This window comes from Eucyclogobius newberryi, unplaced genomic scaffold, assembly GCF_026437365.1.
Source record: "Eucyclogobius newberryi isolate DKJ021-1_F unplaced genomic scaffold, fEucNew1.0.hap1 SCAF_8, whole genome shotgun sequence".
In the NCBI taxonomy this organism is placed as follows: domain Eukaryota; kingdom Metazoa; phylum Chordata; class Actinopteri; order Gobiiformes; family Gobiidae; genus Eucyclogobius; species Eucyclogobius newberryi.
The window spans coordinates 23,979,038-23,999,002 of NW_027316500.1; the positions used below are offsets into that span (position 1 = coordinate 23,979,038).

At 42.9% G+C, this 19,965-nt stretch overlaps 1 protein-coding gene across 1 annotated transcript in view; it reads right to left on the reverse strand.

The window, feature by feature from the left end:
• The window catches only part of LOC140351528 (protocadherin-15-like), a 315,578-nt gene that overhangs the window by 185,364 nt on the left and 110,249 nt on the right, over positions 1-19,965 (reverse strand). Inside the window, exons 12-14 of the mRNA XM_072437379.1 lie at positions 8,707-8,913; positions 5,820-5,954; positions 3,079-3,228 (exon numbers count right to left, since the gene is read on the reverse strand). Coding sequence (XP_072293480.1) covers positions 3,079-3,228; positions 5,820-5,954; positions 8,707-8,913 — 492 coding nt within the window. The remainder of the gene's footprint in view (positions 1-3,078; positions 3,229-5,819; positions 5,955-8,706; positions 8,914-19,965) is intronic.

Genomic DNA, 19,965 nt, shown 5'->3' on the forward strand with positions numbered 1-19,965 from the left:
CATTTATATTATGAATGTATTTTGTAATGTGCTGAATATTATGTGATTGTTCATAACGCAAACTAAAAGCTCACATAGACAAACAGGATGGAAAGACTCTGCTTCAACCAATCAGCTTCTTCACACCATAAAACAATCTCACAGGAGCAGCAGTGAGGACAGGAACTTATAACTGTAACTTCAATCAAAGTGTAATTCAACTGCTTTTGATTTTTTATTTTATCGAATGTTAGATTGCTAAAATTAACAGAAATATTACGGTAATCTCACACTTAACATGTCATTGCACCTAGTAATAGTAAAAGAAATAGTAAGTGCGCATAGTAAAATATACAAACAATCAAAAATAGATACAGAAATAAGTATAATATAGTTTGAGGTCAAATATTATAGAAAAGTAAAAAGAAAAGGTCCCAGCTGAAATGTCTGGTAATGTTAAATACAGTGTTGTTGTTTGTTTTGTTGCAATGTTTTGGTTGTAGTGATGACTAAATTAGTTTCTGTCTGCGCAGCCCTAAATATTCAACATCTTTGTATCATAAAAGGTCAAAACATCAATAGTAATTTGAATTAAATAAACGTGTCAGTTGCATTGGACCAAACAGGACAGAATCCACCTCCCAAATCAAATTCACTTTTATAAATCTCTATAATGACATGTATAAAAGTATGTTTAATCTTCACCTGTCTAAGCTCATTATGAGTGCGAATGAAACAAAACTGAAATGATCTGAAAACTTCTTACCCAAATCTGTTTTTAAATTGATAAATCACAAGTACTGATTCCTTTCAGTTCAAGTCGAATTACATAACATTCTTATTCATGCAAAGATATCAGCTATTTTTTTGCTCGCCTCAGATTATGCCACAGTGTAATGAGGTGCATATATAATTAATACAATGTTGTCATCTAAATGAATCAGCTAACATTTCTTTTAAGCCAATTATTTAAGACGCCGTGCTGTTTGCAATTACCAACCCTTGTAGCGTTGGCTTCTAGACCTTCAAAATTAAACCCCCAAAAACATCACGTCTCCTTTTATCATGCCGCTTATGTCGGAGAGAAAATACCCTTGCGTCGAATAAACCATAAACCGGGCTGTATTCTCAAGAGGACCGCTGCGGCTTTCATAAAACGGTTTAAAGCGTGCGTACCAGCCAGTCGTCCACCTCTGGCCTCATTTTGGGGGAGGGCCAATTGAGAAGTTTTAAGATGAGATTAAACCTGACCTTTTGGTGTTTGACATTTTTTAGAGAGGCGGGTAGTGATGGAGAGGGCAGATCAGCTGAAAGACAAAAAGGGGGATCATGCTCGGACTGCTAAATGAAAGATATTCGACGGCGCGTGAGCAGAAGACGCAGTAGAGCGGAGTCATACGGACTGTTGTAGGATCGCTCGAGTCAACATTGATACGGAGGATACTGTGCTTTTCACTGCACCGCCTCTTCACCGTAACAAGCAACAGATTGTTATTTATGTGTTTGCAAAGTTAGGACTATGTACAGCGTTGTGGGTGGGGGTAGGGGGTAGGTGAAAACAGGGCATTTCTCAGCTGCAGGACATGACAGGCTTACTCAAATATGCATACATCAATCAAAACACAACCTAGAGTAAATGTATGATGAGGAAACACTATTGTGAAAAGGTTAAAAGTTAATTTAAGTTGATGCTGCATAGTATGACACCTTTAAAGCTAAAGTTATAATATTGCGGAATAGAAATACAAGTACACTGTAATAGTATTTGGAGTACTACAAAGTGATTTAACAACAATGGCCAATCATAATAAAGGTCTGTAAGGTTTTAAACGTTCATATTGGTGAGACCTCTCTTATCTATCTGGGTTTCACGTTTTCTTGACACAAAATGTCACTAAATGTTTGACAAACTTCTTACAGATCTGCTCCATTTGTGGCCACAGCTGCCCCAAGGCAAACTGATCAAACAGTGGCACTTGCACAGAGGCGATTTGAGTGAAATGTCACGACAATATTAAAGGTGCAGTATTTCACTTTTCCAGTGTTCGTCTCCATGGAGATGTGATTACTTTGCCTGGGATGTTCCACTGTATGGCATAAAATCTCATCTATTTCCATGGAGACGAATTGGAATTGATGTGTCAAGCAATTACACCAAGGCTATAATTGAATAAATGCAAGATAGATTATGTTTAACGCTATACACCGTAACATTCCAGGCAAAGCATTAACATCTCCATGGCGACAAAGACGTATATACTGAACCATCTACAAGAAAAGTTCCACAGTGCACCTTTTAAATGGCTAGAGTAGGAATTGAACTTTGCAATGTGTGTGTCCTTTCCTGCTTTCTTTTGTCCTTACTGTAGCTCACATGAGAGAGAAACCAAACTTTTTTTGCAGTTGGCCAAAACAATACATAAGAATCGAGTCAGGAAAGTTTTTGAGGTGTCTCTGGTGGAGTGTAAAAGGGGACAGGGGTGACTAAGAGATGAGATATTGGAGGAGAATATCCAGCCTTCGAGGAAGCATAAACAGGCAGCACGCCATGACTCAGGCTCTACTTTAACTCTGTCTGACCAAACAGAGCCAGATGAAGGCAGGCAGGTCTGTCCAACTAGAAACGGATTATTATTGTGCTTTAATGAACGTCAAATAAATGAAACCCCCCCTTAATTAAGTTTAGCAAACAAGCAAAAACAAATTGCCTTTCATATCTTGTGCCCTTTAGTTTTATTACCGTTTTATCTTGTTTTTGATGCTATGATTGGCATGTTTCAAGATTATTATCATGCAATGTTGTCTCTTGTTGTAGTAAATTGTAGTAATAAAGTGTGACCATGAAAGCTACATTTTTGGGAGGAATTTCCCATAGAGAAATGAATAACAAAAAAGAAAACTTTAACATTAACATACGAATACCGGCTCTTGAATCCATCAGATAGAACATTATCTGTGCACATCCTATTGCGGAAACTGCTAGACTGTGTGAAAAGATGTTAGACCATTTACACTTTCCATAACGATGTGCCGAAATCACGATGTTTTTGCAAAAGACTCTGAATACAGATGATCCATAAGGCAGTATTGATGGTTTACCTGGATGACGGTCTCCCCGGGCAGCATGTCCGTGAAGACCTCCACGCTGTAGGAGACCTGGGCGAACGTGGGCGTATTGTCGTTGGCGTCGATGACCAGGATGTTGACAGTGACCGGATCACTCTGCTGGACCCCGTCTGAAGCCACCATCTGCAAATGCAAAAAAGGACTGAATCGTTTTTCAAAGTTGGGAGGAAATTGTGGATAAAATCAGAAAACTGGATAAAGCAATGGAAGATTTTTTGATTAAAATGATGATTGAGCAATAAAAAAACAGCTTGAAAACACAAAAAAGGAAGAAAAATCAGTTCAATGTGGCATACGAAGTTATAGCATTTCAATATTTACTATAAACCCTAAGAAAACAGACTGTACTGCCGTCCTCTTTCCTTTTGCTTTTCTCAGTTGCTCATTTATTTCACCACAAAACATTTTCTCCATTTTGCCCGAGTCTATTTGAAAGTAGCTTTGGCCCACAATCTCTTCTGACACTGAACCCATCTGTTCGTCAGGGAAACACAGGCACGATCTTGCACTTTGCACACAGTTTTGGTTGTTTTGGAGAAAATGTCACAAACCGCTTCCATAATAAATTCACTTGTGCCGAGGTTTTGTGTGTATCCCTCTCTTATGGTTACAACTCGGGGGCTCGACTTGGTTAGACTGAAGGACGGCGGGTTTCGTTGTCCGTCGCGGAGAATGGACTTGGAGCAAATGGATGAGATGCATGGAAAGATTTCTGAACAACGAAAGGGGAACAGTCGGGTTTCCACTTAAACAGAAGTAGAAGTGTAAATGAGGAAAAACTCCTTATGGAGAGAGAGTATGTACTCCAGACAGAAGTTCACTACTTTTACCAACTGTTCGTCTCCATAATTTGCATGAAATGAATAGTATTTCACATGAAACAAAAACTTAATGACTCCTCTGTCAACACAATTAACTAAAGGGATTTTTGTGTGATTATTCAACCCTAATAATGGGATAGTTTTATCAGTTTAATGGACTTTAGGTTATAAGAATAATTAGTTCATGGCTCCAAATGATGACGTCGTACTGTAGAATGTAGTATAATGCATAGTGTCCTTATACAAACCTCCTATAAAACATGAAATGAACTAACACCAAAAGTGAAAATGTTTGTCGAACTTGAGGTTACTGTTTCCTGTAATAATCTCCATAAATCCTGTATTTCATTCACAAATGACGCCATGGGTTATCTGAATAACAAAGCATTCATCAGAGGAATACATTTACATAAATTGCAAATAGACAAGGAAGACACTATCAGAGGAATAACCCAATGTCAAACTTTAATTTTAATATTACAAAGAAGGACTTTATCTTTTATATACAATGAAGCCTTTATTATGTAACGTATTCATTCATTCTCCAATATAATAGTATTGTTAACTTGCATTACTATATAACATATTCTTTGCATTATAAACTTTTACAGCTACGTTCATGAGCAGGAGTGCCAGGATGTAGATGTTGGCCTATTGTGCATGTTTTTGACCCAAACTCCACAGAAAGACAGACCCAGGACCTACTCGCCGTGAGCCATGAGTCTAACGCCGGCTCCAAAACACAGCAGGGGTTTTCAAACTTTTTTATGCCAACCCACTTTCTCCTAATTGGTCACCTCTCACAACCCAACTCACAAACTCACAAAGTTTGCAGAAAACAGACATGAGCGATTATTTGTCCCACACAAACATGAAGCACAGCTACACCACACACTTTCAGGGGAGATTTGTTCAAAGCAGGGGAGAACGCCAGTGTCACGCAATCAAACAGGCTGTGTAATGAAAACAAACACACATGGAGACGGGAGCGAGCAGGAACTGCCTTTCCATGTGCTCTTTTTAGAGCTAAAATGAAACACAAAGAAGAAAGATGTGTGGATTAAAGCTGCTTGTAAAGGACACAGGAGAGCGCTGTATTCACTGGAGGTCAAGAGCCTGTTACAGCCACTGTGGAGCTGATGAATAATGAAAACGTTTGCACAAAATACGTGTTGGCTACGTTTGTACTATTTCTAAAGTTTAAGAGTTGTCACTAGGCAACAGAGCCTCGCACTGTCTGCTCTGGCTGCTCTGATTGGCTGCAATAGAGTTGTTGGAAGCTCACACTTTGAGGTTTTGCAAGCTGAGCAGCAGTGGGGAAGTGCCACCACAAATAATCGCTTACAAGCATTAAAGCTCGGGCCATGTCACCCCGAACTCGAATTAGAGCTTACAATTGGGCAAATAAATCCTCTAGAGAGCAGAAGGCTCTTAACAAGCCAAATTGCATGCAAACATTGATCTTTGTCTAAGTTGCTTCTCGTTTGAACTGTGTTAACCTTTGTTTGATTTTTTTCTTTGGAAACCTAATGATGCATTCCAGGCAACTGGTAACTGCTCCAACTGGTAATTCCCACTGGAGAACTGGGGGATTTCTGAGGGATAAACGTGTTGCATCAATGCCACAAAACGTAGATCCAAGCACATAAATGATGTAAGACTTTTTTTTGTATTGTTTAAATGTCTTCAGCTTACGGTTTGGCCTGGCTTTAGCCATATTTTTCACTTAAAGTAAATTCAGCTGTAAACGTTTACGTGGGACATAACAGACCTCCCAGTTATCTGGAACGCAGTATGATAAGATGACGTTACCTAAAATGTACTTTTCTCAGCTCCCACATGTGTAAAATATACTGTGAAGGTGGTCGTCTATCTATTTCGGGGTCTACGTACCGTGAAGGAGTAGGTGGGCTTGGTCTCTCTGTCCACCGGCTTGAGTAACCTCAGGTAGCGCACTAATCCGGATGGGGTCAGGCTGAAGACCACAGTGTAGTCGTTCAATGTAATCGTCACCATAGGGTCTCTGGTCTTCACACAGAAAGACATAGGAATGGTTATTTTACCATGGAAAGATTATACAATATAGTTCATTTTTCTTTTGATACCAAGGCCGCAGCTGTGGGGAAGATAAATCTATCAACCAGTGCATTTTGATCTGCCAAAGAGTGATAAAGTAATGCAATGATAGTGTGCTCATCGGTCTCTGGAGCAGCGGGAAGGAGCTGAACAAGTTTAACATTATATTATATGTAAATAGACAAGAACCTTCCTCTGACACCATTCTTCTTCAAACTGTCTTGAGGAAGATGATACATGACCATGGAAACTGACACATTATGTGAACCAAGTTATAATGTAAATGTATTTGCAAAAAAACAATATATGTACACACAAGAACTATTATTTAATTCTGTGCATTAGTGTGGTCAAAATAAAGGAAAAAGCACAATACTGATTCTGATACAAAATTATATTACAGTATATACTGTGAATATATGATTGTAAATTATTTCCACTCAAAATAATAATTTCTATCATATTTCTTTTGAAAAAGTTGAGTAGTGATGCTTCAATTTCAATATCATGTGTAGTTTTTATATCAATTAGTTAATTAAAGCTCTTTGTGAAGAGCTGGCCCATGTCCAGGGTGTACCCCGCCTAAGGCCCAAAATCACTGGGATAGGCTCCAGTCACCTACGACACCTAACGGGAACAAGCGGTAAAATAAATGTTTAATTTGTTACATTAATATTGTAAAATCCTTTAACTGGAGTAAATATTTGAAGATGTAGTGATATATGGTAATATGTACTATGATGGTACGTGGTATGTGCACTTCTTTATAGCACTGTATGCACCAATCCACCCTCCACCACAGGACTCAAAGCGATGCACCGTTGCTTTATGTCTCGTCCAGCTGGAAGCAAAATCCAGCACAGCCAAGAGTAACTTTTGAGCACACGCATGACATGACATCTGAACAAACCTCTGTGAGGGAAACTATGTACGGAAAGTAACACGCGGGTGTCAGGGAAGGCCAAGGGACGCTAATCTACAAAGAAACGTCTTAAAAGCGGTCACGAACTCGTTTCCTCCATCTTGGTGCACTCAAGTCCAATCAGAGCGCTCCTTTTTCAAGGACATCCGTAGCAAACACATGCTATAATTTGTCCTGTGCAGCCCTACAAGACAGAGCTGCATCCTTCAAGGTCTGATGAGGCGCTCCCGATCATACAGACTTACGCTTCATACTTTACTGAGCTTTAGTCATTCTCAGGGGACTTATCTTTTAGTTTTTAGTTTAGTCCTGCTCCAGCCCTGGATCTGTCTGTCTCTGCAGTAAAATCTGAGGGAGGTCACTGGCTGTCAGCGGGAGTTCTACTTGAGCGTTGTTTCTGCACTGTTAACAAAGTCCAGGTGCTCTATTGCTTGAAGTCGGCTTCGATTTCTGTCCATCAATGCACTCTCTTAAGAGACTTTGGTCAACATCAGGAACTGGGTGCCATATTGATTCCTTTATCTCTTTTTTCAATTCACTTTGATTTGTTAATCTCCCCCAAGGACTGCCGTAAAAGGCTGGCTTTGAAACATTGACCAGAACCAAGACTGTTTTACTTGGACATTTCTGCAATGCAATTGTGGCATTTGGAAGTCAGCACACTCAAGCAAAATCACACGAAAAAGCAGAGCAGTCAAAGGTAATTGAGCAATCAGTCCAAGGAAAACATGTTTAAAAACTTTAAGAGCGAATAAATGTCTGTTATGAATCGAGGAAACAAAACATCAGGACACACTCCTTACCTGATGTAAAGATTAGCACTTCAAACAAAGATTACACTGATTAGCTTGCAACACTCACACACACCTATCATTACTGGAGATTTGCTTATTCATAAAACCGAAAAACATACAATTTTAACTGTCGGAACAACATGAGAGAGGTGATGTATTATACTGGTAATAAAAGTTGTAATTTTGGGGTAATCTCTCCACCAGTAATAAGTGCTTTGAGTTTGATCAAATAAAAAGCATGCAAGCACACCAGGGATGTCTGAGCCAGGAACAAGCTGAGCAGTACTTTTCAGCAAATGTTAGTGCAAAGTATGACCTTGAGTTGTGTCATAATGAAAATGTACAAGTGGAATAAGTGGGTGAAGAAAAGCATAAAAAATAAAAACAAATATATTTAATACAATCTTCTGTGAGACTGCAAAATCCATTAGATGTAAGATCTGAATCAGGATGTATGCACACGCAAATACACGGCAATACTTTAAATTCCATACTGCCCCAAAAGCAAATGACAATATACAGTAAAGTATCATGACCGATATGATATTGCCCAACCCTAAACGATATATATCATTGTTTTGTCTAATTACGCCTTTCTTATTTGGGGCAATATTTTCTGCCTGAGGAAACTTGAAGGGAGAACATGCTTAATCCCATTGGCCAATAATGTTAGTGAAAAATATATGAATAAAATGGTGAATGTAATGCTTTGCCCTAGCTCAGGACATCCCTTATTACATCAATGCATCATCTCCATTCTCCCCCTTTACCTACAGGAGTATCACCGGGATCCAACTGGAACAAGGGCACAAACAGACCATGAAGATTGTGACAATGGCAATGTACTCGCAACACAAACAGAACAAAAATATAAGTAAAAAATGCAAAGTAAGCACGGGGTGTTTGCTAACGCGCGGATCCACGCCGGCTGTGCCTCTTCTGACATACAAAGTGAACACAAAAGCAGATGATGAGTATTTCTCTCTACCTCTTCAATGTCATTATCCAGCGCGATGATTCTCAGAGGGTCAGTGAGGTTAGTGCTGGCAAATATAGTTGTTCCCACTGGAGCCGACTCGCTGATGAAGCCCTGGTATGTGGCGAACTGGAAATACGGGGCCTGATTGTTCTCGTCAAGGATCTCGATAATGAGGTTGGCGAACGCAGGCAGAGGGTGTCCATTGTCCTGCTCAGCCTAGAAATATAGAAATATAACAGAACAAAAAAGCAAGGAGGTTTGTTATGTTGGCGTGAAACTGGATGAGATTAGATTGTGGCTCTTGCTCAGTGGTTAGCGCATTCGTCCACCAACAAGAAGGTCGGGGGACTGATTCTTGAGCGTTCTATCGCCATGCAAAAGACACTTTAACAACCTAGATGGAATGTCTATGTATGAATGACTGTGGAGGTCCAAAGGGCTTATTGTACAGATTGACGGCTGGATTTCATGTCATTATTTCCTTTCAATACACTATTTTTGCTTTCAATGCATCAACTGAAATTCCAACCTTACAAATGTTGCCGTTTTATAAGGCTCTGTATGGATTATTCCCTGGCATTAAAAACATTGTGTTCTCCATACTAGCTTTTCTACTGTGGCCATCCAACTTCCAATTCTAACCAGGCAAATTGCTCCGCTGTGGTGGGTAGTACGACAGTCACGGAATTACTGTGACACATGGGAAGAGGTGAGTCACATTTTTCAGAGTGCCATTTCAATTAGAATGGGTCCACATGGTAAATTTAATCAAGGGTGCACTCTGGATTAGCGCTAAGTCATTACCAAGCACTTAACACCAATACCATCATTTGTGGAAGGAGAGACGTAATTAGGTGCTGGTCGTACTCGTCCAAACGACCAAATAGATTTTTTTCACCCTGAAATATGACCAGCTGCGACAGGGTCCAGTGATGCAAATTGCATTATAATGGTTTGGGAACATGACCGCCATTGATCAGGCGGCTGTGGAATGCAGCAATGTGTCAAATGAAAAGATTGGATTTTCATGAAGAGAGGTACATAGTAAGTCACACAGCCAGAATTCGACTTGCAAGTTCAAAATAGTTGTTCTGGCAAAACGGTTACAATTTGACTGCATCTTGTGTATTTTATTGTATTTTGAATTGTCTTTTTTACAACTGTGTGAAGCATGTTGTGACTTTATGTCTGTAAAAAGTGCTATACAAATAAAGTTTACTTACTTATTTGAAAAAATGGGAAAATATACATAGTGCACATTATTCACTGGGTAATACTGGTTTTTATAGAGACAGGAGTGTGTTTTGGGAATGCATTAGTATTATTCATAAATACTGGACTGAGATCATAGGGGCACACTTCAACATCAATATTTCATTTGACTTTAAAACAACGTATTCGCGGATGTAAAACTCCAACCATGGAAACAAAAGATGGATACGTGTGGAATGTACTTTTGGCCAGTCAAAATGTGGCTTGTGTAACATTTCGGTTGCAGGGTCCTCCTCCTGCTCGTCTCCATGTAGAAGTTACCGTATTTTCCGGACTTTAAGTCTTTTTTCATAGGCCAGGGTGCGACTTATACTCCAGAGCGACTTATAATACGGTAACTTCTCCCTCTTGCGGTTCTGATATTATTCGTTATTTTCACACTCACAACCACAAGAGGGCGCTCTAGGTCCTAAGCGAGGCAGAAGAAGAATCTGCTCTTCCTCTACCTCCGGAGTTTGCGGAGTAGTTTAGAAGTGACACAGAGGAAGAAGAATTCAATGGATTTAGTGATTTGGGGTAATACTGATGCTTTGGTAAACTTGTTAGCATGTTCTTTATGCTATAGTTATCGGAATAACTGTTCATATGTTACGTTAACATACCAGACACTTACCACAGTTCTGTCTGTGCGTCATGTAGCTGAAGGTGTTAGCGTTAGCATACGTACACCTATTCACCAGGTTCTCTCATCTGTTATTATTTTAAATTGCATTTCAAGATTAAATGTCTGTTCTTGGTCTTAGATTTTATCAAATACATTTGCCAAAAATGCGACTTAAACTCCAGTGCAATTTATATAGGTGTTTTCTTCTCTAATTTGCATTTTTTGCCTGGTGCGACTTATACTCCAGCGCGACTTATAGTCCGGAAAATACGGTATTTATTTGTCTAGAATGTTCCAAAGTATTGTATTAACCGTATCTATCTCCATGGAGACAGGCAAGTGACGCCACCAGGCAAAGTTACAGTTCAGACCTGTGGAGAGGCGAGCTCACCAACAGTGAGAATGTTTGTTTTTGAGCTATAGAGAGATAAATAACTAATAACTATAAATAATACTGCGGAACATTACAGGAAATGTGGTGTTGTAACCTCCACAATAAAAGCTACACCTTTAATTACTTTTAATAGTCAGCCAGCAAACAATGATGTAAAAGAGGAAATCTTGTTTTTGCAGCAATAGATATTTGTAGACAAGCAAATCATGCTCTATGCAAATGTGCTGCTGGCTAAACTGCTTGATTTCATTTTTGGCGAACTTTCAAAAAATAAGGTCAACAAAAATTGCTTGGCTCTCGAAACCTACAGTTTGTGAGCCCGATGGAAACAAATAGCCAATTTGTCAGATTTTTTCATCAAGTCGAAAAGCCAGATTGTTACGTTGTTGCACAAAATACATCAATGATTAGATATTGTGCTGGCCTGATTTATTTGCATATAAACAATGGATGGACGCAATGAAAAGCCAACAATGAGCAGAGGTTTGATTTTATTGTATGAATCAACTTAAGTAAAAGTTTAGCCAATAACATTATACATTTTAACAATATACATTTTGTATTTAGCATCTTAAAATCTCCCTTGGTTTAAGATTAGGCTATCTGAAAATTCTATGAGGTATTTAAATGTATATGCCGAGTTAAATATATAAATAAACAATGCTTGCTTGTAATGTTGATCTGTAAAGCATGAAAGAGCCAGACTTTTGTCAATAAGGACTAATTATAAATAGACTCAACCCAATCCTGCAGTGTACATCTCCACATAAATCATATGGTTTACACTTTAGAGAAAATAGTCAACATCCAATATTTGTTAAAGCCATCTTAACATTTTCTACCATAAAATCTAAGATCTGATAATAAAGCATTTCTTGTTCAGCTCAACTAGAGGAGGGATTGTGATGATGAAGTGATGACGTGGACGTATTCCATTCTTGGACACAACTTAATCCTGAAGGCAAACTGCTGCATATTTTTCTTGGCATTTTCACATTTATGGGAGTATAATCTCTAAACAAGTTTACATCTGCAAGAGTCATGATTGTGTGTCATCACACACAGAGTGAGGGCATACAGGGTAAGACAAGCTCACTGCAAACCAGCTTACTAAATGTATTACCTTTTTTAATTGATTCAAGATAAATATCAGGCCTATCACTGTGTCCTTTAGAACAACTGTCTCTATCTGGAGCTTTGTCTCAGGTGAAAAAGAGGGACTAAATGCCCTGGTCACTGTTGGGTCACAATTGATTCTGAATGTGCTCCTCCATCGGCCAAACGCTAGTGTGTCCAGGTGCAATCAAAGGGGCTAAAGAGACCTCGTTTATGTGGCACAACCTCTGGTTGTCAAGGGAAAACGTTTCAGAGTTCACGACAGAGGAGCTGGAGTTACGCAACCGCCCTGACAGTAAAACACAAGGCAGGTCAAGATTAACCAGTTTTTCAATTACCACAATTATTAATGGTAATGGCAATTTATTGTATGCTCTTTGCAGTGGAGATAAGATAATCCTTTATTGTCCTGGGACTGGGGTCACCCGCATGGAGAAGCACAGCTACATTCGATTTTGTAAAAAACTCTCCAGGCAGACCAAGCTCTGGACTCAATACCACAAAAAATACAAATCATATCTAGTCCATCAGCAGAAGCAGCAGGATGAGATAAAAGCCCAGTCAAATTCCTGGGAAAAGTTGAGAAAAAAACAGCTGAGAATACTTTCTGCATCCGATCCCGAAACACCATCCTACAGCAATAACTACACCGTTTGCTGACAATAAAATATCACGGCAAGTTTGTTAAAGCTTCTTTATACAATAGTTAAACAAAGCAGCTGTTGTTCCTATGCAAATACAATTGTATTCAGTCTACTTCCCTGGATAAAGATAACCATTGCCTTCAATCATTTCCCCACGTGCTTTATATATGCCAGAATGATGTGACAGAAGTATTCAGAGTTATATTTGAGCGCCGCGTGTGTCTCATTGAACACTGTGCACGTTCCTATCCACACCACACGCTGCTGGTTCCTCCCACTCCGAGCGCCTCAGACACAGATGGAGAGGAGGAGAGAGATGACTTCAGTCCATGCCATGACCTGGAACTAATTCTGCACGTTAGCCCAATTTCACTCAGCGTGTGTTGCCGTGCCGATTGTAGCCGAGGTATCCACAGCTAGCAATGATATGCAAGGGGCTAAAACAATGTGACTGTTTGTTTTTTGTCCAACCCAGAAACATTTAGGTTTACAAGGAGGCAAAACCATGTCTAAACCACAAATAAACCCGGCTTATCTCCCCCGCAGCAGCAGAACAAACAGCCTCTTGAGCCTCTTCATCTCCACTAAAACATAATCAGGTAAATATTGAAACTACAAATAAATATCCACCATTTTCTTCCTCCTTGTAATTGTCTTTTCATCATGTAATAAAACAGCATTTTGGAATAATTTGCAGCATTATGTAATAAACACGGGACGGGACGAAGAGAGACGAAAAAAATTCGAAATAAAACGAAAATAAAAGACTTTTCAGCTTCAACCCATTTTGTGATGATCCCTAAGTACAAATGCAGAAGCAGAGCCAGATGTGGAGGAAGGCACAGGTAAAGCACAGGTAAATCAGCTCATGTACAGTAGTTCAGATGTGTTCTCTCCATGTTTAGCTTCAAAATGCTGCGTGTTTTATGACCAACTCATTTTCACTGAGGAACAAGTGTAATGAGGAACTGAATTTAAATCCTACTAAATACAAAGTTACACGAGGAGCGCGAACATGCAATTCGACGGTCAGCAGTTTATAATCCCCTCAGCAATTAAATGAGAATGTCTTGGCCTGCTGCAACCCGACCTACAGATAAGCCACAGAACCCGCGGTCCAAACACAACCCGCTCATCACTCCCGTGTACTATCTTTCAGTGTAAATATCTCATGTTACAACGTGGCACCTGTAGCATATAGACAGGTGCGGCCTATATACGTACTATTTTCATATTTAGGTGTGCTCAATAGTCTGAATTTTACGGTACAAAAAGCAGCACTAAAACCTTCTACTTTCATTATGCAGACCTTAGTTGGTCGCTTAAGGGCATTTAGTTAAGTTTTTCCACCTGCTTTCACTTCAGACTTTCCCACCACATCCATCCATCCATCCATCTTCTGCCGCTTTATCCGGGGCCGGGTCGCGGGGGCAGCAGTCTGAGCAGGGACTCCCAGACTTCCTTCTCCCCAGACACTTCCTCTAACTCCTCCGGGGGGATCCTGAGGCGTTCCCAGGCCAGCCGAGAGACATAGTCTCTCCAGCGTGTCCTGGGTCTTCCCCGGGGCCTCTTCCCGGTGGGACATGCCTGAAACACCTCCCGAGGGAGGCGCCCAGGAGGCATCCGAAACAGATGCCCGAGCCACCTCAGCTGGCTCCTCTCGACGTGGAGGAGCAGCGGCTCTACTCCGAGCTCCCCCCGTGTGGCCGAGCTCCTCACCTTATCTCTAAGGGAGCGCCCAGCCACACGGTGGAGGAAACTCATTTCGACCGCTTGTATCCGCGATCTTGTTCTTTCGGTCACTACCCAAAGCTCATGACCATAGGTGAGGGTAGGAACGTAGACCGACCGGTAAATAGAGAGCTTTGCCTTTCGGCTCAGCTCCCTCTTTACCACAACGGTCCGATGCAGCGACTGCATCACTGCAGCCGCTGCACCGATCCGCCTGTCGATCTCACGCTCCATCCTTCCCTCACTCGTGAACAAGACCCCGAGATACTTGAACTCCTCCACTTGGGGCAAGGACACCCCACCCACCTGGAGAGGGCAAGCCACCTTTTTCCGGTCGAGAACCATGGCCTCGGATTTGGAGGTGCTGATTCTCATCCCAGCCGCTTCACACTCAGCTGCAAACCGTCCCAGTGCATGTTGCAGGTCCGGGTTTGATGGAGCCATCAGAACAACATCGTCTGCAAACAGCAGAGATGAGATCCTGTGGTCCCCAAAACGGACACCCTCCGACCCCCGACTGCGCCTAGAAATTCTGTCCATAAAAATTATGAACAGAACCGGTGACAAAGGGCAGCCCTGGCGGAGTCCAACATGCACTGGGAACAGGTCTGACTTACTGCCGGCAATGCGAACACAGCTCCTGCTCCGGTCATACAGGGACCGGACAGCCCTGAGCAAAGGGCCCCGGACCCCGTACTCCCGGAGCACCCCCCAAAGGACACCCCGAGGGACACGGTCGAAAGCCTTCTCCAGATCCACAAAGCACATGTGGACTGGTTGGGCAAACTCCCATGAGCCCTCGAGCACCCGATGGAGGGTATAGAGCAGAGTGGTTTCGGGACGAAAACCACTCTGCTCCTCCTGAATCCGAGGTTCGACTATCGGTCGGATTCTCCTCTCCAGTACCTTGGAATAGACCTTACCCGGGAGGCTGAGGAGTGTGATCCCTCTGTAGTTGGAACACACCCTCCGGTCCCCCTTCTTGAACAGAGGGACCACCACCCCGGTCTGCCAGTCCGGAGGCACGGTCCCCGAACGCCACGCGATGTTGCAGAGACGTGTCAACCAAGACAGTCCTACAACATCCAGATACTTTAGGTACTCAGGGCGGATCTCATCCACCCCCGGAGCCCTGCCACCGAGGAGTTTGCGAACAACCTCAGTGACTTCAGCTTGGGTGATGGATGAGCCAGCCTCCGAGTCCCCGGTCTCTACTTCCTCTTCGGAAGACGTGACTGAGGGATTAAGGAGATCCTCAAAGTATTCCTTCCACCGTCCGACGACATCCCCAGTTGAGGTCAGCAGGCCTCCACCCGCACCGTAAACGGTGTTGGTGAGACACTGCTTCCCCCTCCTGAGGCGCCGGACGGTTTGCCAGAATTTCTTTGGTGCCGACCGATAGTCCTCCTCCATGGCCTCCCCGAACTCCTCCCAGGCCCGGGTTTTTGCCTCTGCGACAGCACGAGCCGCGGCTCGCTTGGCCTGCCGATACCCGTCGATGACCTCCGGAGACCTACAAGCCAGAGTGGCCTGATAGGCCTCCTTCTTCAGTCTGACGGCATCCCTTACTTCCGGTGTCCACCACCGGGTTCGGGGGTTGCCGCCACGACAGGCACCGGAGACCTTGCGACCACAACTCCGAGCAGCCGCATCAACAATGGAGGCGGAGAACATGGTCCACTCGGACTCAATGTCCCCAACCTCCCCCGGGACATGGGAGAAGCTCTCCCGGAGGTGCGAGTTGAATACCCTACTGACAGAGGGCTCCACAAGACGTTCCCAACAGACCCTCACAATACGCTTGGGTCTGCCAAGTCTGTCCGGCTTCCTCCTCCGCCAGCGGATCCAACTCACCACCAGGTGGTGATCGGTTGACAACTCTGCCCCTCTCTTCACCCGAGTGTCCAAGACACGCGGCCGGAGGTCTGATGACATGACAACAAAGTCGATCATTGACCTCCGGCCTAGGGTGTCCTGGTGCCATGTGCACTGATGGACACCCTTGTGCTTGAACATGGTGTTCGTTATGGACAATCCGTGGCTAGCACAGAAGTCCAATAACTGAACACCGCTCGGGTTCAGATCGGGGAAGCCGTTCTTCCCGATCACCCCTCTCCAGGTGTCACTGTCATTGCCCACGTGGGTGTTGAAGTCCCCCAGTAGAACAACGGAGTCCCCGGTCGGTGCACTGTCCAGTACCCCTCCCAAGGACTCCAAGAAGGCCGGGTACTCTGCACTGCTGTTCGGCCCGTAGGCCGCCACAACAGTGAGAGACCTGTCCCCCACCCGAAGGCGGAGGGACGCGACCCTCTCGTTCACCGGGGTAAACTCCAACACGTGGCGGCTGAGCTGAGGGGCTATCAGCAAGCCCACACCAGCCCGCCGCCTCTCCCCGCGGGCAACACCAGAGAAGTGGAGCGTCCAGCCCCTCTCGAGGAGATGGGTTCCAGAGCCCAAACTGTGCGTGGAGGTGAGGCCGACTATATGTAGTCGGTATCGCTCAACCTCCCGCACAAGCTCAGGCTCTTTCCCCCCCAGCGAGGTGACATTCCATGTCCCCAGAGTTAGTCTCTGTGTCTGGAGATCTGGTCGCCGAGGCCCCTGCCGTCGACTGCCGCCCAGATCTCTCTGCACCGGCCCCTTATGGATCCTCCTGCGGGTGGTGGGCCCACGGGAGGGCGGCCCCACGTCGCTCTTTCGGGCTGTGCCCGGCCGGGCCCCGTGGGGTAAGACCCGGCCACGGCGACGTAAACGGCCTTGTTTGTGTCGTCGTCATAAGAGGCTTCTGAACCGATCTTTGTCTGACCCGTCACCTAGAACCTGTTTGCTTGGGAGACCCTACCAGGGGCATGAAGCCCCGGACAACATAGCTCCCGGGATCCTTCGGGCACTCAAACCCCTCCACCACGTTAAGGTGTCGGTTCAAGGAGAGGACTTTCCCACCACAGTCTAACTAAAGTGATAATAACCAACACCTACACAAATCCAATATAGTGGCACAAGCACCCGAGGGTGACGAGCAGCCCCCGTCAGGCAAACCGCGTGGCTGTCCCTGGGTATTTGGTGGTCTTTCTCTGCGTTTACTCACACATTTGCTCTGTGAATGAGGCAGAATGAGATGGGCCGCTGGATTACAGCAGGTCCCAGGTGGTTCAGCTTTTTAGTGCCTGTCCCTATTTCTGGAAGGCAGTGTTAAATGACCCGAGTGCCTCAGCTGCACTTGTCTGGAGAAGAGGAGGTGCTATGGGAAGTCAATGTTTATCCCTCACTTAAGATTGAAGGGTTATGTAAAGTGTGATTTCTATTTCATACTAATTTATATAGTCTGATTCAATCTTTATTCAGCCACTCATGATCAACTGCTATGTTTGTTCTAATTTAAAGCTGTCGACTATCTTGCAATGGGCTTACATTCTACATACAAGTGAATAATTGTTGACAGGAATAGTGCAAACATTTTACTCAAGTAAGGGTACTGTTAAATACCATTACTCAAGTGATTTCTTTGATTACTACTTTATACTTCTATCAGAGTGAGAGAGAAAACATATTTGGGGAAACGTTTACTCAAGTAAGAATAGGCGTAACCGTCATAACTTTAGATTTGAAATTTGAAGTCAATGTAATTAGATGGGCAAAAAACACACGGGGGACAAAAAAGAGAATACATCTGAGAGAGTGGTGCAAGAAAAACAAATGTTCAACCAGTACTTTTGTGATTGTAGCGGGATTAGTAACCTATACATGAGAAGAGTACTTTTATATTGTGTTACTCTACAAGGAGAGCATATTATGGTCTCTGAAACCCCAAACTATATATTCAACTTATGTTTCAAGTGTAAATACAGATGCACCTAGCACTGGCGAACGCATGTCACAGGTAAAAAGACCCACCTGTAATAAAACGTTCTTGTATGGACAAATCATTTTAATGTGCTGTGTCTCCCAGGCTGTATCGCCTCCAGAACAAGAATATTTCAATTTGGCTCAAGGGGCACAGAAATTTACAGCCAAAAATTCTCCCAGTTACCAAAGTTAATGACCTCCTGAGCAAATGAAAGCCACGTTCACGGATGTCAACAAAAATGCTGTGTGTCTGACAAAGTGAATACCGAAGCCTAGATATAAGTAAGAGATCCTAATAACAAAGATATTTAAGCTTCGGTTTAGTTGTCTTAGACATGGAAAAGCAGCTCAGCCTTTTGCTATCAATCCTACCTTCTGCTACCTTTAAAATCCCCTCATTCATATTTTAGGTAGGTGGAGTGTCTTGCCCAAGGACACAACATCTGTTTGAGCTGGTCCTAGATAGGATCAAACCATTAAACTTTGTACTTATGGAAGATAACGCAGAAGATTCTAAATAGACAAACTATAGTCACAAAGGAACCTATGTCACGATGTAAACTGTCACTGCTGTTTAAACATCAGATCCACCACTTTACCAGTTTGTTTAATGCACATTTTAGTCTCCAGATCAATGGAAGCCACGTACATTTGTCTTCACCGCTAATTTGCGCTATGTATGTATCAAACATGAGCTATCTCCGCCCCATGCTGCGCTGTATCAAAGCCCTCTCCTGTCTAGCCTTTCACCCTCCATGTTCCCCGCCCCATGACGCAAGTACCTAAGACTCACAACCTGCCTCTCTCCGCTCACGTCTCCCCCCATCTTCTGCTCTTTTAGTTCCTTCGTCTTTGAACTGTCTCCGCTCATGTTACCTTCTCCTGGAGACATGCTAAATGATCCATCTTCCTTCCTCCACTGGCTCCTTTTTCATCTCCTGGTGGTAAACACGAGTTTCCACAGCGCTTAGAGGGGTTTGGGGGTTCATCTCATGCTCTCCTGTTCTGCAGCAGGGTGGGCCGAAGCAATCCGTGGTCTAAATTAGGATTCAAGAGAGCGCGGCGCTCTGTGGAGCAGAGAGTCCATAAATCAGGACATCTTCAGCGCACTCATCCAGGCTGGAGATAAGGTTAATGGCCTTCAGGGATCCCATCAGTGAGGTGGAGATGGTGGAGTTGGCCGAGTCGGGTGGATTGAGATTAAAAGATAATAATTACCATGTGTTGTGCTTGCCGGTGGTGTAATGGTTTAGGGCCTAGCACATGTGCGGCTATTACCACCATAGTGTTTTGTGTTCAAAGGTCTCTCATCATTTCACACTACAGCTGTCCTATCTACTAAAGGTGGAAAAAAGATTTTGAAAAAAACCAAAAGCTCAAATAAGTAATGTTATTTTTTCCCATAATAATACACCCAATAATACACTAGTGCTTGAAGACTGTTTTTTTAGTAAAAGTACAGATACAGAAGCAAAAAAAAACACTAAAATGAAAAGTATTACAGTAAAAAAAAAAAAAAAAAAAAAAAAAAACATATATATATATATATATATATATATATATATATATATATACTAAAGTCTTGAAGTAAAAAAGTAAAAGTTATTCAAACGGATTTTGACAACTAGTGTCAAGGGAAAAATAGTGATCTGATTATTGGT